Here is a 25,918-nt window from a genome sequence, read left to right as displayed (position 1 = left end):
GTAATGAATAGCTTGACATTCCAGAGGACTTGAAATGAATGAAAGAAATACAGGCACACTTTGTTCCTCAAATTCTGAATGAAAAGCTTTAGAGCTGCTGGATGTATCCATGCCAACGTGATTTCTTATTACTAGGCTGTTTAAAGAAGAAAGATCCATTCAGTGTGCCATTCAAATATATCGTGGGAAGAATCTAGCATGAAAAATATCACAAACTTACACCTAGGTATACTTTGATGTTGAGACAACAGAGAACACTGTGAATACATCACAGCTATGCTGGTAAATAATGTGTTCTGCTTTCTTTAAATTGTTGTTAGCAGGTGCATTTTGATATTTAATTAGACGATATCTGAAGTGAAGTGAACACATATTTTATTCAAATTACATGATTAAAAACTTGTTAATTGTGAGTTTTAAGTCTATCTTTAAAGTGGCATGTACTGCCAGCCGAATCTCATCAGTTGTTCTATATAAAAATATTGAAAAAATTTACAGAAGTTAAATTCACAACAGCAAAACTACTATAACACCACAATGACGGCACGCAGGCATTTGGTTGCTGATATGATGATCTAGTAATACGTCTCTCTCTCCACCCAACCTGTAAACGCAGAATAAATTGGTGTTTTAATAGTTTAAAAAGGGATTGATAAACTCGTACATAATTGTATATGCTATTCTACAAATAGTTATAATATATAATAAAATATTTAAAATAATGTTGGTTACCTCCAGGGTTCCGTCTAAGGATGAGCTTTCTGATTTCATCATAGATGAAGATGAGAAGAGAGTATGGGAAGGCACAAAACCACCAATTGGGCCTGAGGATAAAAGGGGATTAACCCAACACCATCTCAAATCCTGTATAACACAAGTAATGCTAATAAAAATTATTTTAGCTTACTTGAGTGGGTACATTCTGAGAGCCACACCCATGCCAGGGCAGTAAGACAAGAAAGCTGCCAATGCAGTTTCTTCAAACAATCCAAAGATCAGGATTTTGTTCCTGTGGGCCAAAAACGATAAGCAATGAAATTCATCATTAGAACGTGGCTTGTGAAAATCTAAGTTTATTTGAAGAGGTTGGTTCCAAATCACAATAAATTTTTATATTGGTTATCGCCAAAATCAGTATTGTATCTTCTTAATTTTAAGCAAAATCCGATATCCGCCGTGTTTTTCTGTCATTTTTTCTCCCTTTTTTCCCCAAAACGCGATAAATGGCAGTCCTCCTTCTCTGCAGAATGCAATAAATCCACTTAAACAATCCCAGCGCACCATTCCACGCATTGTAAACAACAATGGTGGTGCGTTGAATACACACCGAATCCTAGTTTTCCTCATCTGCTTTGTACTTTTTGATCAACAAACAAACAAAAACAAACTTGTCATGGATTTATTGCATTTTGAGGAAAAAATAATCAGTTTTTATAATAAATCTTTGAAAATTAAATCATGGATTTAAATTTTTAATGTTATTATAACCTAAAGATGCTATGTGAAAATTTGTAACAGAAAATAGTGGTTTTCATCTTGTCACTCTCTTGATATAGAAAACACGTTTTTACCGAAATTAGTCAAAATGGATTTATTGCGTTTTGGAACCAAACTCTTAAAGGCGGAGTCCACGATGTTTGAAAAACGGTTTGGAAAAGGAGACGGGCCGACTACCAAAACACACTTATAGCAAATCAAATCAAATGCCGGGTTGCGTATGTGTGGGGCGGGTCTATCAACAGAAGGTCCAGATTCTATTGGGGTAGGGGCGTGTTTGTTTAGGTGATTTCAAATATCAACATTTGCTTTCAAACATCATGGACTCCGCCTTTAATTTGTTCCCCCAGACTCACGTCATTCCTTGCTGGAAGACAGAATTTCGCCTGGTCTTGCAGATGATCAGATCGGCCCATTGCACGACCACGATGCTGGTGAAGAATGCGGTATGGCACGTAAACTCCACAATCTTTCTCTGTTCATATGTCTGAGAATAAAATGACAACTGTTGAAATGACAAGTTCGAAGAATCACAGTTTAAGGATTAGTTCACCCAAAAATGAAAATTCTGTTGTCATTTACTCATTTACTTTACATCATTACATTATTCTAAGTAGAGTTAAAGTGGATGTCGAAAATGTTAATTGTTATGTTTCTCGCACAAAGCTACTGTAGGGTTGTAGAATACATGGAATATAGCACATAAGGCATGTGGTACTGTTTTTATGATGTCATAAATGGTGGTTTGGGGTCATTTTGAAGTTTAAAAGCCATTCATTTAAAATAAATGGATATTAACACTGAAAACTTTAAAGGACAGGTTCGGTATTTTGCACTTGGAGCCCTGTTTTCGGATTGTTTGTGATGAAATAGAACGGTTTTGACCGAAACCCGGACACACGCCGCCGGCCCGAAAATCCTCGGTTGCACAGGTGCACTGGAACAATCCCTCCCAAAATGCACCAAACCTTCGCCTACAAAGACGTGAAACTCACCGAGCGGTCAGGGGCGCCCACTGACACGCTCACACAAAAATCGCCGCAAAGGATGCTTTCCAACAGATTTTATCGTAGTTTTTGTCCAACTCTATTGACTTGTATTAGATGTGCTGTGAGATACAGTATTACTCCGAGTTATTTGTATTCTTGCAATTGGCAAAGGTGGATTGTCTGGAGTGTCTATTATTCAAGCTCTCAGTGGAAGAATGTACGGGTGTGAGGCGTTTGGAAAAATAGGTCCACAAGTTTACAACGAATGCTAAAACACCTGTTGGAAAGCATCCTTTGCAGCGATTTCTGTGTGAGCACATAAGCGAACACCCCTGACCACTCGTGAGTTTCACGTCTTTGTAAACTAAAGTTTAATGCATTTTAGGAAGGATTGTTCCAGTGCACTTATGCAGCCATTGTAGAGGTGGGGGTGATACCACAGAAACAGAAATTCTTGGGCCAGCAGCATATGTCCAAATTTCAGTCAAAACCTATTTTATCATAAACAGGGCTTTAAGTGTAAAATACCGAACTTGTCCTTTAATGTTTCTTAAATGTTCTGCTGTAGTGGGTGAGTAAATTCTGAACAAATTTTTAGTTTTGATTGAACTGCAATAATTAGTCAAATAATACTGACCCACTGTTGCCCGTAACTGTCCTCCAGATCATTAATATGCTTGTCATCCCAATACACACGAATTCCCAATAGCCTTGATGGTAAAAAGCCATTTTCAGCAAGGATGACAAAATATGTGAAAAATCCCGCCAGAGCCTGAATCATACCTGTGCAATGACAAACAAAATATCTTTTATAACAGAAATATGATTAACCAACCTGACAAGTGGTTTCCAACTAAAAATATTCAGGTCAAAGCAAAATTACATTCAAAGTCACAAAACCAAAATAGCCTACCTATTTGTCCATACGCAATGCTAATAAGCCTTTCATTCACCAGTTTGTCTGTTTTGGGATTTCTTGGCTGTCTCTTCATAATATCACTTTCAGCAGCCTCATATGCCAGTGAAATAGCAGGGAGCTGGAAAACCATAGAGAATGAACTTAACAGGATTAGAACAATAACATTTCGGCAACAATCACACCGGATTCAAATGTACAGAAGACCGAATACAAGTTTGATTTTAAACACGTAAAATCATAAACCAATCAAAATCTTAATCTATATAGAAACTTTCATAATTTTCTTATTTCTACACTTTTTTGAAAATATGCTCATTTTCCAGCTTCCTTGGAGTTAGACATTTGATTTTTACCGTTTTGGATTCCATTCAGCTGATTTCCGGGTCTGGTGCTACTTTTAGCATAGCTTAGCATAATCCATTTAATCTGTTAAGACTATTAGCATTGCGCTAAAAAATAACCAAAGAGTTTCGATATTTTTCCTATTTAAAACTTGACTCTTCTGTAGTTACATCGTGTAATAAGACCGACGGAAAATTAAAAGTATCAATTTTTTTTAGGCCTGTATGGCTAGGAACTATACTCTAATTCTGGCGCAATAATCAAGGACCTTGCTGCCGCAACATGGCGGCAGGAGGCACAATGATACTACGCACTGCCCGAAAATAGTCCCCCTGGTTACTTTCAATAGCAGAGGACTATTTTCGGGCACTATGTAACATCATTGCCCCTCCCGCAGCCATCCCACACCAGCAAAGTCCCTGACCATCACGCCAAAATAAGAGAACAGTTCCCAGCCATATCTGCCTAAAAATCACAACTTATATATATATATGACGGTTTTGTCCCATTAGGAATCAGTAAAGAGTAAAAGGAAATAAGAAGTGTGAACTGACCATGTCTGTTCCCAGGTCAATACACAATATGGTAACAGTTCCTAGTGGCAGGGGGATGTTGGCGATAATAAAGAACAGGAAGGGTGTTATCTCAGGGATGTTACTGGTCAGGGTGTAAGCAATGGACTTCTTCAAGTTGTCAAAGATCAGTCGACCTACAGTGCAGAGAAAATATTACCAAAGCATCCCGTTTAGAAAATGTAGGAGATGTGACAAAAATGACCCGGCATACCTTCCTCTACACCTGTGACGATTGAGGCAAAGTTGTCGTCAAGCAAGATCATGTCTGCAGCCTGTTTGGACACATCTGAGCCAGCGATGCCCATAGCAACACCGATATCAGCCTTCTTCAGCGCCGGAGAATCATTCACACCATCACCTGTTACAGCCACAATGGCTCCCTGTGAAACATACATTTTGACACTTTAATGCAATGTGACAAAACTGTCTAAACATATTACTAAACTATTTTGTATCGCAACATAAACACAATCTAATGGCCGTTTCACACGGTACGCGGCAACCAAGAGTGTTTATTTATTTTTCAATAGGAGATGTGTGAAAAGCGGCAAAATGGGGGCGTTACAGAGGTGAAGCGGAGTTGGTCCACATGCCTTGCTCGTGCAGCCAAAACCCTGTTCCTTTTGTGTACACGACTCTTTGTGGCAGGCGCCATTGAAGAAAAACATATTTGCACTAAATGCTGCACAAAACACTTCCACTACACGAGAAAAGCTGTAGCAGTGCAGCGATTTTGCCGCTTGTGTACCGTGTGAAACGCCCATAATACATAAAGTCAATTTAAATAAACATAGTTCACCAAAAAAAATTTTTTTTATATTTGTCCTCTTTTATGTTGTTCCAAAATGTGTGCTGTTATTTCAGTCTGAATATTTTCCCATTTCTGTATACAATATCAGTTTAGTGACCATTCTGTCAAACTCCAAATAGGTCTTATATAGGTATATATATGAAGAGTTTGGTTACAAAACGCGATAAACGCCATTTTTAAAAAAAAATGAGTTACTGCCAAAATCAGTATTATATCAGGTCAGTAGTTAAAAGTAAATTCTTAATTTTACGCAAAATCCAATATCCGCCGTGTTATTCTGTCATCTTTTCTCACTTTTTTCCCAAAATGCGATAAACGCCACTCCTCCTTTTTTACAGAACGCAATAAATCCACTCCAGAAATTACAGCGCATCATTCATGCAATGTAAACAAACAATGGTGGCGCGCTGAGTACACAAAGTCCTAGTTTTCCTCATCTACTTTGTACTTCGTGATCAACAAATAAAACAAAATAATACTTTAATTGCATTGATAAACCTGTGATGGTTTTCTGTGACGGGAAAGAAACGTCAACATCTCATAATTTACATGAGAGGCAATCGGGAGACGACCGCTTGTTCTCCTGACAGCATCAAGCTTCTCATGCTAACACATTGACCCCAGGAGATCTTATGAAAAACTTTCCATTATTTTACCCAACGAAAATCGAGCAGGACCAAAACATTTTACAGCTGATCGCTGTGAAAAATGCTAAGCGATGACGTCAAGTATAACCGCAGCAATGACAGTGTTCTTAATATGACAAAGTAAGTGTTTTGATTAATGCCATTAATGTTTATTTTTTTTAATTAGTGTGTACAACTGTTCAACTAAATGAATATAAAATGGCAAAGATGAATGCACATTTGATTGAATAGATTTCTAGCATTTTGAAAAAAAAACTGTCATGGATTTATTACATTTTGTGGAAAAAAAATAATTTGTTTTTATTATAAATCTTTGAAAATCAAGTTATGGATTTGAATTTTTATGTTTTTATAACCTAAAGATGCTATGTGAAAGTTTGTAACAGAAAATAATGGTTTTCATCTTGTCACTTTCTTGGTATAGAAAACACATTTTTACCAAAATTAGTCAAAATGGATTTATTGCGGTTTGGAACTAAACCTCTTCATATATATGTGAATAATTATTATAATATATATAAATAATTAGCGCTGTCACAATGATTAAATAATCGTCTCATCGCGATTGTTTGACCTCATCGCGATGATTTCAGATCACCGCAATGATTGCACATCTATTTAAAAAACACAAGGGGGCGCTGCAGCACCTGTATAAACGAGACCAGATGTGACAGTGTGGCGTGATACACTGCAAAGCCATTCAAAAAATGCATTTAAAGAAATGCTGCAAAACCTTGATAAGCAGTATGAACTGCCAGGTAAAACATACATTTTTAAAACAACAATTCCTAATTTAGGGGAAAAAAATTGTTTGCAGCCACTACAGACATGTGGTTTAATACTAATATGACCTTAGTAGGATTAGCTACTATTTAAGGCCTGTTCTGGTATAGTCTGATTGCATTTTATTTTCAGTTATTTTTAAGACACTTTGTGTTCATCCCTATGAAGAATTTTCAGTTTTTGAAAGATATATTCATTAAATAATTACTTTTAAATATGTGTTATGTGTATTAATATTTAATGGTAAACGTTGCAAAAGATTTAATGAAACAATCACAACGTGTACAAATAATTTTATGAACAAACAAAAACATGTATGAGAATTAAATATTAAAACAATAAAACAGGCAATTAATCGTCATAATCACCACAGTTTATTAGACAATTAACCGTCAGCCAAATTTCATAATCGTGACAAGACAACCCTATGAATAATAAATAATAATTGTAACTAATTTTTTCCTTTTTTACCCTAGGCTACAGATGTTGTATCATAAGGACAACTTTTATAGTTTTTCCTTTTTGAAGCTGGACAGCCAGTGGTCTATAAACAGTCATTGTATAAAAACACTACGAAAAATTATTTTAAAAACAATATGACAGTATATTGTGAATCATTCATTTGATTGTTACCTGTCGCTGGCAGCCCTCAACAATAATGAGTTTCTGCTGTGGTGACGTTCGGGCAAACACAATCTCTGTGTGATATTTCAGAATATCATCCAGCTCTTCACAAGACAGATCCTTCAATTCTCCGCCATGTACCACACAAGCCTTTGCGTCTCTGAAAAGACAGATTCATTTACTTCGAATTCATTTAAAAATAAGTAACAGTGACATTTTTATTAGCGCTAACACTGTTATACCTGGGGTTGACTTCATTGACAGGGATATTCAAACGTGCAGCAATGTCTTCAACAGTCTCATTACCCTCCGAAATAATTCCGACTCCCTTCGCTATGGCTTTAGCCGTGATTGGATGGTCGCCGGTTACCATGATAACCTAAATGTTCAGAAAATAATGCTAAATATGATCATAATAACATATTTAAGCAAATGTTATTTTTTGCAGAAGCATCTCTGCTGTACCTTGATCCCAGCACTTCTGCATTTGCCTACAGCATCAGGTACAGCAGCACGGGGAGGATCGATCATTGACATGAGACCCACAAAGCACAGATTGTCAGTGGGAAAATTCACATCTTCAGTATCAAACTGAAAGCCCTCTGGATACTGCTCATCAGGGAGGATGTAATGACAGAATCCTTTTAAAAGAGAATGAATGATCAGTTCACAAGGTGCATTATATATATTTTAATACTGCACTTTCAAATGTTTTTCCAATGGATTTGATAGTGACGTGTGATACAAGTTTGTATTTTTGGTAACACTTTACAATAAAGTCCCATTCGTTAACTCTTTCCCCGCCATTGACAAGTTATCTCGTCAATTAAAAGAAAACATTTGCATAAAAAACGTGTTCCTGATGAAGTTTTATGGTAATCTGCAATACCACATTTATGAAAAAAAATTAAGCCAAAATGTTATTTACCTATTTTAAATGCTGTGTATGTTTTGATAATCATTCTGAATCTGGTGTCTAATTAAATTCCTTCACAAAAAATGCAATTATTCCAGCTTTTTGCTAAAAAAATATTTTTAAAGAAAAATACCCATATTTAAGAGTTTATAAGCAGAGAAAAAATATAGATAGGAATAAAAGTTTTTTCCCATTTTGTTTGTTTGTTGTTTGTTTGAAAGTAGAGGGTCTGTTCTTTCATTTGATATATTTGTATGTTTATATTTTTAGAAGAAAATTTTCCTGGAACGCATTTTGTGAAAATCACAAAAAAAATCTGGGCGGGCAACTTTCTAAAAATGGCTGACGGGGAATGAGTTAATATTATTTAATACATAACATTAACTAACAATAAGCATTTATTACTTTTTTTCATTTAATACCAAAACAACTATTCTTTGTTGGTTCATTGTGTCTCTTTAATGTTAACCAATGTTAAAATGATTGCAGTCGCAATGAAATTGAAATTAAATTTTATTGGAATATTGGGTTCCCACTTTAAGTAAATTCTCTGACCTTTCCCTGACCAAAAAGCTGAATTTCCATGACTATGTCCTGGATGACGTGAGCCCGGATAATGTAGTGTACACCCTGAGTTTATAAAAATGTAGCTTAAATGTGTAAAATATACAGTGCCATTAAACAGCTGTGTAAATTGTAGTCAGTGGAGGCTCGGACCCGGAAATGGTATTCCTTACATCACAAGTTAAAAACTGGATTACATAAAAACAAAAATTTAAAGTAACAAAAAAAATCCTTGACTTGGACAAAAAATATAAAATTCCGACTTGCAATGACTGGAAAAGACCTTTTAAAATTCCATGATATTCCAGAAATTTCCCGTGGAAACCCTGATTGTGGTATTTTTTACAAATGGCTTATCTGTAAGCTTCTTTATTTTTAATCAATTCATGTGGCCTTATAATCTTTTATAGAAAACGATCTCTCTTTACTTCCGATCAATCATGAGGAATGGGGGGGCCTGGGAAAAGATGGCAGCATTTAACAAATAGCAACATGACCCTTCCAACGATCCTATCGATTCTCGAGGGACAAATTCAAGTCCTGCCCTACCTTTTTTTCTCTTCTAAAAGAAGCTCTGTTTCACAAAGTTACCAGATGATGAATTTTAATGTTACGTGTACAAATAAAGCTTAGAGTACAACATGTGTGTGAATGGTCAATATAATAAATGAATTTACCCATTCAAGTGTGGCAATAAATTCCATTATAATGTAATATTCAAACAATTTAACACTGTACTGTACAATATAATGTTTACACGCACATATTCACACACAAACACAAGAATATTAGGGATTAAAATATAAATAAGGCAAAAAATTCATAAAAAAGCTCTGGGGTTCGAACGTTCTGACACACAAAGCGTGCACGTGACTGAAAATGTAAGGCTTCATTTGTCATTGGTCACGTGATTTCTACGTTTACAACACAAGCTTCGAAATGAGGCTCCATCTGGCATGCCCATTTTTGATCGACACAAGCTCCGAAGCTTTGGCTCGAATGTCACATCACTAGATATACGTCACAATGGGGAAAATAAGTCAATCGCTAGGAACTATACTCTCATTCTGGCGTAATAATACAGGACTTTGCTGATGTAACATGGCTACAGCAGGCGTATGCTAAAAGTGGTAGCGCCAGACCCGGAAATCAGCTGAATGGATTCCAAAACGGTAAAAATCTAATGTTTAACTCTAGGGCAGCTGGAAAATTTGTATATTTTTTAAAAAAGTGGAATGTCCTTTTAATACAAGGGTAAGATTAACAAACACTTAAAAAAAAAATTAATAAATAAATTAATTAATGTCAACAAATGCAACCTTATTGTAAAGTGTTTCCTGTATTTTTTATTAAGCTTGTTAATGTAGCTCAATTGGTGGAGTGCATAAGGTGAAGGCTTCAATCCTTGAAATGTATACCTTGAATGTACTGTAAGTCATGGATCAAAGCATCTGCCAAATGCATCAAAGTAAATATGTGTTCACTTGTACCTAAGACTCTTTCTCCAAGACCCCCAAGCTCCAGATAAGCATTCTGGAAGGATTCTTTCATTTCATCATCCAAAGGAAGCTCCTTTCCTTGCATCAGTATGGTAGCACAGCGGTCCAGGATTCTCTCTGGAGCTCCTTTCATCACTAGCAGGTGTTTAGACTCCGAGTCGCTGTTGGGATTCTTGTGCACTGAAAGCTAGCAATGCAAACATCAAATCGTTTTTATCATAGTGATCCGATGCTTTTTCCTGGTTACAGGATATGAAATTTAACTATATTTGTATAAGTACAGATGCAAACGCCTAGAACCTGGTATTTGTTAGTTGAGTTAAAAGGTATTTCCGCCACTTTGGAGTATTTCTCTCTCATTTCCTTCACGGATCCACAGCAGTGCTCGATGCATTTCAGCAAAGCTGATTCAGAGGCATCTCCAGCAACATCTCTCTGAGCAGTTAAAAAAAAAAACAATGACATACAGATAGCTATCAATTCACTTAAAAATGTGTGAGCTGGGTGCCATATTACTGTTCACAGACAAACCTTCAGAATAGGCACATCCGTCTGCTCTGCCAAGAACACAGCCCTGTTGCAAAGCCCGGCAATGCGTGCCAAAGAGGACCAGGTGGCCGAGGTACGGTCAAAGGAAGTCCCGCTCTGATTTTCCGTGGTGTCGGCTTCATGGATCTGGTTATCAAACCACATGTGGGCTACAGTCATACGATTCTGTGTTAAGGTGCCCGTTTTATCAGAGCAGATAGTTGAGGTTGAGCCCAGGGTTTCAACAGCCTCAAGGTTCTTAACCAAACAGTTCTTCTTAGCCATGCGCTTGGCTGTAAGGGTCAGACAAACCTAAGGAACGAAAGACAGATAATAGGTGTCATGAAGTTAATAGGTGCCAATTCAAGGGCCTAAACCATTAAACCTACCGTGACTGTTGCAAGAAGACCTTCAGGTACATTGGCAACAATGATCCCAATAAGAAAGATAACGGCCTCCAACCAGGAGTAACCAAGAACGAGAGACAAAACAAAGAAAGACATGCCCAGGAAGACAGCCACGCCTGTGATGATGTGAATGAAATGCTCAATCTCAATGGAGATGGGGGTGCGCCCAACCTCTAGACCAGATGCAAGGGTGGCGATTCGCCCCATTACCGTACGGTCCCCGGTGCTAATAACGATACCACGTGCGGTACCTAAAACAAACAAAATATATACATTTGTATGTATATCATTATGGGAAAGTAAGGCAACCAACAGCTTTATTGTTTAAGAAAAGAATTAGAGTTTTTTTCTTTATTAATTATGCAAACAGAAAATATAGGAAATATGTACACAAAATGTAAAAAAACAGAAGTCAGTATTTCTACACACACTTCTTGAACTTTTTTGAGGAGACTAAAAAAATTATAATAATTTATTTTAATTAGGTTTAAGAGAGACTGCAGGTTCCTGCTTTTGCTTAAATTTAAAGATACTAACTGTGCGTTCACACCAGACGCGGTAGAAGCAGCAAAAACATGCTATTCGCGCATAGTTGGACGCTTGAACATTTTGAGTTTACTCGCTTCATTCGTGAGTGAAAGCAGCACTTTCTAGTCATCCGAGACATTCATGCAAAAATTCGCCTCATGGGAATGCTCGTTGACTCAGGAACGAGCGTTGACGTTCCTGCGTCAACGCTGAATTTGCATGTACTAAGGGTGTCACGATCGAAATTAAGTCACAACCTCGAACTTCGAATTAAAAAATGGAATCGTCGATGCTGCCACGCCCCCATGTCAGAGGTCGGGTTGCCAAGCGGGAAAAAAAACGTGTTGAGTGCTGCAAGTCAACCTCCTCTAACTTAGCTAGCTACAGCCAGTCAAAAGATAGCATGGCAGATGCAGACACCACGTGAACTGCTCTTTACATAGGAAATAAAAAAACAGCAAGCGCCTCCCGCTATCAGCTGAACTCAATCAAAGCATGCGCGCGTGCACAGCACAGTGGCGTCTGTGACAGGACCGGTCGTTTCTCTGAACTGAGATCTGTTTAAGTTTCACAACAACTTATTTCAGTTGCTTAAGAGTTATGAAAACAGCATTTAAACATGACATATTGGGGTATAGTCTCACAATCTTGTCTGATGGTAATAAAAGTGCATTTTTAAGGTGCATAGTACTGAAAGGAATGTTCCTCTGACAGGAAGTTTCGTTTTATCAGGTAAGTGTACCATATTTTTCCACTGGCAGCACGACAAACATGGCAGGGCATCTCTAGGTTCAAGGTCAGATATTATATTTCATAAAAGTCTATTCTAAAAATCACATAGCATTTTGTGTCTTTGCATTGACTTAACATGTAAATCACACCAGATGCGGAAGAGCCGGCAAAAACGCGCTATTCGTGCGTAGTTGGACACTTGAACATTTTACATTTATAAGCCGCATGTGAAATTCTAGTCATTCGAGACACGGAAATTCGTGTCAGGGGAGGGTCTTCTGCGACTCCGCTCGCTTCATGGCTTCACATCCGCGTCTGGTGTGAACGCACCATAAGGCTTTTGAGAAGTACTGTATATATCCTTTTTGGGATATGTCTACTGCAGATGCCAATAAATGAGAAGATGAAATACCTTCCACACAGTTAGTAGAGAAGAAAGCAATATTCCTGGTTTCCAGAGGATTATCATTTGAGAAATCTGGGGAGCGTGTCTGAGGCTCAGATTCTCCAGTCAAAGAGGAGTTGTCGACCTTAAAAACAAACCCTATTTAAAAGCTATTTTACATAGTGTCCCTGCCACAAAGACAGGCAGTGCAAATATCTTCCCACACTTATCAGACAGAAAGTGTGTTAAAGCAGCACATAATCACCTTACAGCCATGTGAGGCAATGATTCTCAGGTCAGCAGGGATCCTGTCACCACCTTTCACTTCTACCAAATCACCGACCACCACTTCTACAGCATTAATGTTACTCTTCTCACCGTCACGGACAACCAAAGCTTGCTAGGAAGAAGAAACAACAGAATATACGGGTCTGTATTATTATAAACAAAACTCTTAAAATTAAAAAGATACACATTTTTATTTATATATATATATATATATATACAGTTAAATCATTGTGAAGAAATCCGCACCTGTGGAACCAAATTCTTAAAGGAGTCCATAATTTTAGAGCTCTTGGCCTCTTGATAGTATGAGAAACATCCCGTGATGATGACCACAGCAGACAGCACGACCCCCAAATACAACTGCATTACAAACATTAGATGAGAAGATCACATATGATATGAGAGAATATCAGATGTACCGTAACACAAATTTCCACCCACATTGTCATTGGCCGGCTCATCGTCAATTGCTGCCTGAATGCCATATGCAAAAAAGCAGAGAACAGCACCGGTCCACAGCAGCATGGAGAAACCTCCAAACATCTGCTTACAGAACTTGACCCACTCGGGTGTGGTTGGAGGTGGAGTGAGGGCGTTAGGTCCATCACGGGCGAGGATCTCTGCTGCGCGGGCGCTTGAGAGACCCTGGTGTTGTCATAGAAAACGCTATATTATTACAGAAATGATTACAGCTAATATATTTAAAAACACACACAGCTGTATAACTTACCTTGCTTAAGTCTGTACCGTATTTACGGTGGAGCTCTTCTAAAGTCAATTTGTGATCATCCTAAAAACACAGTACAAATGATTAAACATTATGTAGTTTTAAATGTAGGATCAGGAGGAGCCTAAACATTCAGGCCTGTCAATCATCATTGTGAGCGTATATAAGGTAGGATCCAGCTGCAATTCTTCCGGCATCCCTCCTCCTCCCCATCTCCACCTTTACTGCTCTCTTTCTTCCTTTGTGCAACTTGGGGCTCGAGCCCTGGCCACATGTTCGCTTTCTCTGAAGGTTCAGAGCTCCCTTTGAGGACAGCAAGCCAAGTTTGTTTACCACAGTTATTACGACTGAATGCGCAGGTGAACTAGTGAATGAACATTTAGCAGACATTTTGATCCAGAGCAACTTAATAGTTTGTTTCCTGGTCATTAGGGCAGCACGATTTTAAAGGAAAAGGTGAAAACTTGGTAAATAATGCGATATATAATACGCACTACAACAATGCTTCAAAAACAATCTTCAGAAACCAATGGGTGACATCACGGACACTACGTCCATATTTTTTACGGTCTATGGTCTCGCCAATTTCTCTGCTATCTGCATCAAACCAAAACTCTGACTATGCATAAGCTTCTAAAGTGTGATTCAGAACCCATTTTGAATCTTGAACTCGTCAGACCAAAATTTAGGCCTCAGGATGGGAAGTCTTACCAAATTTACTTCCTTCTTCAGTTCATCCATATCTTTATCCTTCTTGTATTTGTTCTTTTTCTTCCCTCCTTGGTCTGAAGTCGCCGCCAAGTCATACTCATCTCGTCCGCCCTGAAACAAATGTTTGACAACCATTTGAAACAATCATTTTAAGAGAACCTAACTTTGAGAGTACACTTGGTTGCAGTCTTTTTTTGCAAAATACAATCATTGTAAATCTTATTTTCTTATTACATCCCATAGGAAATAAAAATCTAAAATACGAATTATTTTGTATATCCAAACTGCTCTGCATTCATTGTATATAGCTCTATAGACGGTTTCAGCAGTAACAACATAAACTAGCGGCTGTCGCGGTCCGGTCCGCACGTAACTTCCGGTAAACTCCGCTAATAATAAATAACAACAAAGTATTTTAAACGTAGTTTATTTATATAACAAGCAAAAAAACAACACATAGATTACCTAGGAAACCAAAACATTTGTTATTTTCGACTAGGCATTTCTTCAAGAGATCAGTTTAGCACCTAGTCAGACCATTAAAAAAACGAAACCAGAAGTAAAGTTCGGATCCAGACGTGTATCACGTGCATCAGATGAAACCGTCTATACTCTCACTGTCTGTAAACAATTTTCTTATTTCAATTTTCTATTTCTCTAAAGAATTTTAAGACTAAAAACATGGGCTGTCAAAAGCAGTGGTGACCGGTGACTTCTTTTTTCGAGGGCGCTCGATGCGAAGTTTGTTCGAAGTTGTGTGGTTCCTAATTTCAAAATATGTGTTCTGCACGTCGAATGATCCTATGTGCATCACGTGTCTTGTCAAAATAAGTGCCTGCTGCAGATGCGTCTAAAGGGTTTATGATAAAAGAGACACTCGCGTTTGCCAGATACTCGCATCATCTCATGCGTAATCAGAGTTTACTGTTAAGGGAGTGACTTGTGAGTATTTTGTGAATGACAGCGTCTCTTTTATCATAAATGGTTTTGACACGTGTGCAGCAGGCACTTATTTTGTCAAAACACGTGATGCACATGGTTTACATGACGCAACAAACACATATTTTGAAAACACAAGCTATACACATGACACTCAGAACACATATTTTGAATTTTCGCCCCTCGAATGAGCAGTCACGAGCGCCACTGGTCAAGATTAATTGCAATTAATCGTGATTAATCGTACACAAAATACAAGTTTGTTTTTGCATAATATATGTGTGTGCCCTGTGTAATTATTTTGTATATATAAAAACACGCATGTATGTATTTAAGAAACGTGTATACAATACACACACAAATATATTATGCAAACACAAACATTTATTTTGGATGCGATTAATCGCGATTAATCTTTTGACAGCCCTACTTAAAACATTAATGAATTACAGAACTCAAAAAACTCACAGAAACCTCTGAGCTATAAAATTATCATCTGGGATATCAAGTTAGCAAACCATCAGTATTTACAATATAGACATCAAAGAGGACATTTTTTCCAATGTTACTACAGATGCTGAACACGGCTCATGTGGTGAAGGTGATGATAGGGTCAGCACTGAGGACATTTACAGTAAGAACAGCTGTTCCTCAACAATCACTAAGCCAAAGCATCTATTTACTCAAAATGTATTCACATTACAGCCTACATCCTTCACTAGCAACCACAGAAGTTCTCGGGGGACTTTACTACACTCCTAAGGGATTGTGTTTCTTTTGACATGATCTACTACATGGAAAAAAACAAGCCTAATAATGCTCTTTGGCATACAGCCAAATTAAATGGGACATGGGAAGAGACCATGACATCTTGGACTTTCTGCAAGAATAACAAAATATGCAGAAGCAATAAATAATCCCCCTAAATATAAAATAACTCTCTTCCCTTATTAGTCACACTTCAGAAGAGAACACGAGTAGGCAAATATAGGAGCATTATGACGTTATCTAAGATTATCTGTTAGGGTTATACTGACACAAAACATGCCACAGATAAACAACAGCACAATGACTTGCTCATGTTTTATTCATCTGTCCAGTCAAGCAGAGTTCACTGCAATTATTGCTTCAGGCAAACATGTTACGCCACTATTGTTGCTGACACAATGGAGTGACTGTTGTTGGTATTAAAAAAAATTAGAGAATGTATTTCAACATAATATCTGATTTGCATGATATGATCTCACTTGACAAATAGCATTACTGCAGATGTGGGTGACTAAACGCTGTGAGTTAACAGTGCGAACCATCTGTATACAGTGTTTACCCGTTAAAAACTAATATGTACCATTAGGTGCAGATATGTATACATTCGGTACCATAAGATTGTTTTGGTACTAATATGCACTCTTTAGGTACAAATGTGTACTTTTTGAATGAATACCAACCCGGCGACTGCTTTTGTATCTTTTTCTGAGAGTGTGGTATGCAAAGCACACCATGCTGTTCTCATGGAAAAGGAATTAAAAACTTTGAACTAAAAATAGCTTAGGTTGAAGGAATGTAATGTATGCATCTTATACGCACATACACTATACAGGACCTGAAATGTTTAAACGTTCAAATAGTAAAAGCGTTGAAGCACAATTTAATCACGGTTCCTCACTTAATGCACACCAATTATTTTCATTATACAATCTATGACGTTTTCTCCTGATATCTTTGCAAATTGCTACCATATGATGCATTTCTGTGTATTGCACCTGTACCACAATCTCAACAAAAAGTGTACCTTTTGGACTAATATGTACCAATATATGCCATGTAGGTACAAAAGTGTACTTTTTGGAAAGGTACCGTCCTAGTGACAACTTTTAAACCTTCATGTGCCTTTTATTGAGAGTGCATAGTCTTTCTGCACTATAATTTGCATTAAACTGGACTCTGATTTTCCACCTCATAAATGAACAATTGTTCAACTATAACTTATACATAACTGCATAAACACCTGTACGCACGACGAGTTTAAAGACTCATCATGTTTTCCTAATGATCAGATGGCAAATATAATCCTCGTCCGTCCTACACGTTATCTGTCATCATATGAATCTCTTACATCTTAAGCGATATCAAGACTCTCATTTTTTGCGTCTCTAATATGACGCAGTAAAAATACACATATTATAACTAATATTTAAATTAATCTCTTACCCCAACTCCCATGTTTGCGTATGATAGTGAAGCGCGCTATTTTGTTTTCAATGCGCGTTGCTGATCATGAAACTTCAAGTTATATGCAGTCTCCAGTCGCGCGTCTGTGTATAATGCCAAACAGCCAATAGGAAGAGATTAATCTCTGTGCGCGCGCGTGTGTGGCAGAAGAGGAGGCGGGGGGTTGCTGCGGGCTCAAGTCTCTCGCCTCTTGTCTCAAAATAAATGTGCCCATCTGGTCCTATTAAATTGTATTAAGAAATCAAAGTGTATAATAACAAATAATTTAACTCAAGGTTTTCCAGTGACATTTGCGTAGTCAATCACGTTTAGTTTAGTTAATGACACGTGATGAATGTTTTTATTTTTTTATAAGATTCAAATTAAATTAAGTCAAACATTCTAACGCAGATATTCATATAAATTTGATTTCATGACAGCTTTGATACAAAACAAACATAATTAAATTGATTATGATTTCAATATGATTGCCTTCTTGGTTTGGTGAAATAAATAATTAATTTAAATGTTAATATTTTAAATAAATATTTAGAAATATTTTAATTTTCCAACTTCGGTTTGATTCTATCTGTATTAACAGATCGAGAGCCTAAAACTGTGAACTTGAGACCACTTTTCTCTCTTAACTCCACACATTACGGGGCGGTTTCCCGGACAGGGATTAGACTAGTCCTAGACTAAAATAAATGTAAGAGCTGTCCAAACTGAAAACAACTTGCACTTACATATCTTAAAATACATCAGTGCCCTTTGTTTTGCCTCAAAATGCACATAATAATGTTTTTAGCACTGTATGTTTCTTAAAACTAGTTATATTTCCCAATTAAACTCATGTCTAGTCCTGGCTTAAGCTAATCCCTGTCCGGGAAACTGCCCCTACATGTCTCCACATCAACAGTTGAACAGTTTCATTAAATTCAGCGTGACATTTTCATTAATTCATACATAGATAACAATATGACAATGTTGACAGCAACAACCGGTAATTTATTATAACTTGGTAGAAGTATATAATTCAAGAGAAGAAAAACATGCAGACTTTGAATGTCACCGTGTTAAATTCTTAAGTTCTTCATGAAAACTTGCTTTAAAGAGACTTTTACAATATAGCATCCCTCTAAAGCACAAAAATGTATTAGGTGTAAACAAAATTACAAAAGCATACACTACAGTATTCCACATAGGTACTACATGAAATTTTTATATTTATATAAAATAAATAAAATATTTTATTTTACATCTTATCTCTTTTCGCTTTAATTTTAATCTCTGATGCTTTTAAGGTAACCTTTTTATTATAAATCACCTTGGATCAACAGTGGTTGTGTTAAAGGAATAGTCTACTCATTTTCAATATTAAAATATGTTATTACCTTCACTAAGAATTGTTGATGCATCCCTCTATTGTCTGTGTGCGTGCACGTGGGCGCTGGAGCGCGCTGCGACGCTTCGATAGCGTTTGGCTTGGCCCCATTCATTCGATGGTACCATTTAGAGATAAAGTTAGAAGTGACCAAACACATCAACATTTTTCCTATTTAAAACGAGTAGTTATACGAGCAAGTTTGGTGGTACAAAATAAAACGTAGCGCTTTTCTGGGCGGATTTGAAGGAGGAGCTACATTTTGTGGCGTAATAGCACTTTTGGGAGTCCGCTCCCCTTCTCACTCTCATAATGGGAGAGGGAGGGTGTTACTGCGCCAAGTCGAAGTACTCCCAAAAGTGCTATTACGCCATAAAATGTAGCTCCTCTTTTAAATCCGCTTAAAAGCGCTATGTTTTATTTTGTACCACCAAACTTGCTCGTATAACTACTCGTCTTAAATAGGAAAAACGTTGATGTGTTTGGTCACTTCTAACTTTATCTCTAAATGGTACCATTGAATGAATGGGGCTAAGCTAAATGCTATTGAAGCGTCGCAGCGCGCTCCAGCGCTTACGTGCACGCACACAAATGATAGAGGGATATATCAACAATTCTTAGTTAAGGTAATGACATATTTTAATATTGAAAATGAGTAGACTATTCCTTTAATGTTGTGCTATATGAAATAAATTGACTTGACTTGTTACCAAGTTACTTTATAACCATTTAAAAAGTACACTGACCAGCCAGTATCATCACCACTATCATATTCTCTTAAATTATAAAAGAGAGGCTGAAAAAATACATCGCATTGCCCTACTTTCATCCATATTTTCAACTTGAAAAGAAACCATGGCAATGTGGGAAACTACGAGCAATGCTTGCCTAGGAAACCTAAATGTGTAGAAGATCTTGCCCTGTAAAAAATAAATTGGCCTGTTTTACTCAACAAAAAGGCAACTATATTGCCTCAAGATTATATGGAAAATGAAATGTCAAATCATCAAATTAATTTTATTTTTAATTTGGCCTAAATCATGCTTCATCACGTTGAAAATAAAATAATTTATTTTAATGTTTTAATTTTTATTTTATCATTTAATTTTCAAATTTGGAACATATTTTGCAATTACATTTTTTATTTTATCATTTAATTAATTAATTAATTTAAAAAAGACCAAAAATACTTTTCATACTATTTGCCTCATCTTCTTTTTTTGTATTTGTTATTCCCAATTTCTATAACTATACTATTTAATTTTCACCTGTATACAAGTTTTTTTTAAATATTTAAAGGTGCAGTGTGTAATTTTTAGAAGGATCTCTTGACAGAAATCCAAAATGATATACAAAACTATATTATCTGGGGTGTATAAAGATCTTTCTTAACGAACCGTTATGTTTTTATTACCCTAGAATGAGATGTTTTTATTTACATATCTACATACACAGAGGGTACGTGGTTATGTGGAAGTCGACATTTTGTGCCGCCATGTTTCTACAAAAGCCCTTAACAAACAAACTTTATTTTACTAAGTTGCTTCCGACGATGACATGTTTTTCCGGTGGCGACTACTGTAGCTTCTCTATGCGTTTCAAAAGCGAGGGGTGAGCAGTGGACTGAGCCATTGGTTGCAATTCACAACCTCACCACTAAAATCTACACACTGCACCTTTAAATAAAAATAGCCTATAATTTTATTATTAGAATTATTTGTTGAAAATGTTGTGGGTTTTTTTTTGTTACAATTACATCCCACTGGCGCACTGGTTCCCATTGTGGTGTTAAACACTGCAATGGAACCAATCAGTAAAAGAAGAGGTTACTATAGTTTTGTACTCATGTACTGTGACATTCCAGGCATTACGCAACATCAAAATTGTTAGCTAATGTCTACTTTTACTTTTAAAACCACTAGGTCTTATGCAAGAGATTTGGCAGTAATCTGCATTCACAGCTAAGACACTGTGTTTTTCTAACACTAGATATTCTTAAATGCCTAAGAAATATTAGTCACATATAAATAAATAAGCTGTGGATTTTATGAACCATGGCCGCTTGCCTGCATCAATAGGTTTTCCCCATTTAATTTGATACATTGCTTTTATCTGTTTTCTATTTTATCTGTTTACACCAGGACACAGATGCTACCTTAGAAAAAATGCATTATAATTCTCTCCCTTCCATCCCTTTGATCTGATCACAAAACCATTAAAGGCATTTCTCTCATTGGGACGTATCAAAGGCTTTTATGCTTACTGACTACCATTCTCTCTTGATCTCACATTCACTCTCTCACTATTTCACACGTCTAAAAGAAGCACCAGATATAAGCTACACACACGTTTTAAACAGGTGAGAAAACTGTCTACCCGTGTTAAGATTGCAAACAAACACAAGCCTAACACAGACAGAGCTTCAGATAAGGCCATTCATACCAAGACAGAGATCCAATGGGTGAAAAGGCTACAGCAATGGTCCTGTCTGTTGATGGACATACCATAGTGCTGGCCAAAGCACACATTACAAAAAATCGAAGATGTTTTGCTAGTTCGGATTAACAAAACCAGTTAGAGAATTTTGTGTGGATATCAACATCTAACTTTATACTAGTGGCGGCCTGAGTCGTTCGTCACAACATGTATGTACCCGTCATGTGTGTGGTTCCTTATTTCAAAATATGTGTTTTGCGCTTCCAGTGCGTGTATGTGCATCACGTGTCTTGTCAAAATAAGTGCATACTGCAAATGTGTCTAAAGGTTTATGATAATAAAGACGCTCATGTTTGCCAGATACTCGCATAATCTCATGCATAATCAGAGTTTACTATTATGGGAGTGTTTTGCATGTATATTGTGAACTTGAGCGTCTCTTTTATCATAAAAGGTTTTGACGCGTGTTCAGCAGGTACTTATTTTGACAAAACACGTGATGCACATGGTTCACATGACGCAAAAAAAAAACATATTTTGAAACGCAAGCAACACACATGACACTCCGAACACTTATTTTGAATTTGCACCCCTCGGATGAGCAGTCGCGAGCCGCCACTGCTTTATACGTCATACTGTCTTCAGGGTAACTCCTGTCAATGTCTTTGAATATTTGTTACTGTCAGTCTTTCAGTGGCAGATGTGGTGTCTGACATCTCCACATCAGTTTTGTTGTCACACCAGTCCTTCTCTCATTTGTTTCTCAGCCCATAGCTAATACTATCCTTTCTATCAGTACAACTAATGCCACTGTCTGTCTCTTTCTTCGAATGTGTCACTCAATCTTATCTGGGATGCTGAAAATCGTCAACGTCTGATGTTAGTTCTGTTAAGATGCAGCAGATGTGAAAATATCACCACAAATGAACATTAAACAGATGGTCGACATTTGTCAGCCAAAACTTAAAGTTACACTTTATTTGCTCATTCTTCTTTTTGCATTAAAGTAGTTTAGATAAATGCATTATATAAGTGCTATATAAGTAGGCGTATATATGTGACACTTGACCACAAAACCAGTTATAGGTCGCATGGGTGTATTTTGTAGCAATAGCCATTTTTGCATGGGTCAAAATGGTCAGATAACCAGAAAATAATGACTGACCTAAATTTCATTGCTTATTACACAAAGCTGTGAAAAACTATAGCTTTGGAAAACCTGGAATACATTATACGTACACTCACCTAAAGGATTATTAGGAACACCATACTAATACTGTGTTTGACTCCCTTTCGCCTTCAGAACTGCCTTAATTCTACGTGCCATTCATTCAACAAGGTGCTGAAAGTATTCTTTCGAAATGTTGCCCAATATTGATAGGATAGCATCTTGCAGTTGAAGGAGATTTGTGGGATGAACATCCAGGGCACGAAATTCCCATTCCACCACATCCTAAAGATGCTCAATTGGGTTGAGTTCTGGTGACTGTGGTGGCCATTTTTGTACAGTGAACTCATTGTCATGTTCAAGAAACCAATTTCAAATGATTCAAGCTTTGTGACATGGTGCATTATCCTGCTAGAAGTAGCCATCAGAGGATGGGTACATGGTGGTCATAAAGGGATGGACATGGTCAGAAACAATGCTCAGGCAGGCAGTGGCATTTAAACAATGCCCAATTGGCACTTAGGGGCCTAAAGTGTACCAAAAAAACATCCCCCACACCATTACACCACCAGCCTGCACAGTGGTAACAAGCCATGATGGATCCATGTTCTCATTCTGTTTATGCCAAATTCTGACTCTACCATCTGAATGTCTCAACAGAAATCGAGACCAAGCTAATTTTTCAAAGTCTTCAACTGTCCAATTTTGGTGAGCTCGTGCAAATTGTAGCGTCTTTTTCCTATTTGTTGTGGAGATGAGTGGTACCCGGTGGGGTCTTCTGCTGTTGTAGTCCATCCGCCTCAAGGTTGTGCGTGTTGTGGCTTCACAAATGCTTTGCTGCATACCTCGGTTGTAACGAGTGGTTATTTCAGTCAAAGTTGCTCTTCTATCAGCTTGAATCAGTCGGCCCATTCTCCTCTGACCTCTAGCATCAACAAGCCATTTTCGCCCACAGGACTGCCACATACTGGATGTTTTTTTCCTTTTAACACCATTCTTTGTAAACCCTAGAAAAGGTTGTGCGTGAAAATCCCAGTAACTGAGCAGATTGTGAAATACTCAGACCGGCCCGTCTGGCACCAACAACCATGCCACACTCAAAATTGCTTAAATCACCTTTCTTTCCCAATCTAACATTCAGTTTGGAGTTCAGGAGATTGTCCTGACCAGAACCACACCTCTAAATGCATTGAAGCAACTGCCATGTGATCGGTTGATTAGATAATTGCATTAATGAGAAATTGAACAGATGCTAATAATGTGAGTGTATTTTTAAAGTTTTGTGGGCATTTTAAACTGTCTTTGGAGTATAAAGCTACGTTAAAGATGCATTCAAAAAAATAAACTGAATTCTACACTAAAAAACATGAAGGTAAATTCTGAAAAGGAAAGAGTAAAAAACATGAAGGTAAATTCTGAAAAAGAAAGAGTTTTGTGTGTGTGTGTGTGTGTGTGTGTGTGTGTGTGTGTGTGTGTGTGTGTGTGTGTGTGTGTGTGTGTGTGTGTGTGTGTGTGTGTGTGTGTGTGTGTGTGTGTGTGTGTGTGTGTGTGTGTGTGTGTGTGTAAACTTTTCCTAACAGCTACAATGCACTCAATACTACATCTGGTTAAATAGCAGGAGCGGAAGGCTTTATTTGCATAAGACATGTTTATGGGAAATGGGGCTATCCCTCAAGGGTTCACATAATGCCTCATGCCACCAATGTGACAGAATGCCCAGAAAAAGCTGTCCCACGCTGAAAACACTTTGCCATCGTCCCAGCAGGATGTTACACACAATTGTCCCTTTTCAAAGCATGAAAGAAAAAAGTAAAGCCATTCAAGAGAATGTTCCCTCAGCCATTCAGAGAGGCAGTTCCTGGCCTCTTCTCTTTTTCATGTGCCCTGGGTGTATTTCATCTCCGCATTTCAAATTCAACTAATGTACATCCATAGTTTTTAGATTTTGGGGAGTTTTCATGACACCAGACTCATAAGTATACAAAAATTAGGAAGAGAGAGAAAAGTTAGAAAGAATTATTAAAAGAGATTATCCAGTGCATGAGGGTCTCACAGGATTTTAGCGATGCATGGGCTGATGCCCGACACCCCAAACAAAGAGCCACTTGTTTCACGAACTGCACTGAGAATAAGAAAGACGGCATTAAAACACACATTTGGCACAACATTTAAACACAACAAAAGAGTTGGAAGCACAGCCTCGCTGAAAAGACCACAGAGTATTCTAGTGCCACTTCTTGCATAATATTATTTGTGATCTAAAATAAACATTACTTATACTAAATAACTAATAAGGGGGTAAACACATACATTTTTCTATAAATGTATAAGAGATATATCTAAATTTGGTGCTTACATAACCTATGTAACATTCTGCCTAACATCCACTTTTATGCTCTGTGGAGGAAGGAAATTATCATAAAGGTTTAAAAAACATGAGGCTGAGTAAATGATGACAAACTGCATGTCTGCTCTGATTCATTATGACAACCTGCTTACATGAGTTACATCCAGGGCTTAAATTGAGTCTGGGCCGTCCGGGGCTAAGCCCTGGCACATAGGCTGATGGCCGGTGTGTGAGTACCCGCTGTTGCATGTGCACTGACGCGAAGCGAGCATAACATGTTTTCAGTTAATTCCTGTGAAAGGTAGGCTTCACGCTGGCATGTGCCTTGTAGCACAAATGCTCCCAAAGTATGGTGAGTGAATAGTGCCATACCTACCAATGGAGACAGTCGTGTACTTTTACATCAGAGAGGGATACGTCGACGCCACGGATGCGTATCAGTTTATTTCCTCTACTCACCGTATTGTAACATAAATGCTCACAACGTTTACGTCAGAGCTTCTTCATGCTCGCAAGTGTCTTGTACGTATCAATACCTATGCTTACACCAACGCTTTAACCCCTTCACCTTAAACTTTGAAATCCCTACAATTTCAATTCCAGTAATTTCCCAACAAAAAGGCTGTCCTACTCATAATAATTTTTATTTATATTCTCTCTTTTAATAGTAACATCATTCCAATACTTCATACTGACACTAAGGAGAGGGCACATGCCTACAAAAAGATTTTGTTCTCACTTAAAGACATTGCACATCTTGAATGATTTTGATCAGCATTATTGTTCATAGCAGAGGGCTCTCTTAACTGATATCTTATATTTTACAGTTTGTCAATTGATACGATTTTTTAAACTTTGCACCCCTCGAAGTACCCCCTAACAATGCCTAATTTAACCGCTGGCTACATCATATATTATTCATCATTTAATAGTGATGTCAGTCTTGCATCTTACATTATTT

General features: G+C 37.4%; 1 protein-coding gene across 1 annotated transcript; it reads right to left on the bottom strand.

Annotated features, from left to right (window-relative positions):
• Window positions 1-358: 358 nt before the first annotated feature.
• On the bottom strand, window positions 359-17,777 carry atp1a1b (ATPase Na+/K+ transporting subunit alpha 1b). Its single transcript, XM_055215070.2, has 22 exons — window positions 17,623-17,777; window positions 14,473-14,583; window positions 13,765-13,824; window positions 13,476-13,679; window positions 13,281-13,394; window positions 13,012-13,146; window positions 12,774-12,891; window positions 11,084-11,352; window positions 10,698-11,006; window positions 10,467-10,601; window positions 10,158-10,353; window positions 7,653-7,828; window positions 7,430-7,566; window positions 7,197-7,347; window positions 4,534-4,702; window positions 4,302-4,456; window positions 3,400-3,523; window positions 3,124-3,269; window positions 1,854-1,984; window positions 908-1,009; window positions 733-824; window positions 359-604 (listed from the first exon to the last, which is right to left on the bottom strand). The coding sequence occupies exons 1-22, from the start codon at window positions 17,632-17,634 to the stop codon at window positions 576-578; spliced, it is 3,075 nt and encodes a 1,024-aa protein (XP_055071045.1). The 5' UTR covers window positions 17,635-17,777; the 3' UTR covers window positions 359-575.
• Window positions 17,778-25,918: the final 8,141 nt, after the last annotated feature.

The sequence above is a fragment of the Misgurnus anguillicaudatus genome, chromosome 17, assembly GCF_027580225.2.
Source record: "Misgurnus anguillicaudatus chromosome 17, ASM2758022v2, whole genome shotgun sequence".
In the NCBI taxonomy this organism is placed as follows: domain Eukaryota; kingdom Metazoa; phylum Chordata; class Actinopteri; order Cypriniformes; family Cobitidae; genus Misgurnus; species Misgurnus anguillicaudatus.
Note: the sequence above shows the minus strand (reverse complement) of the source record. Positions and strands in the feature narration are given on the sequence as shown.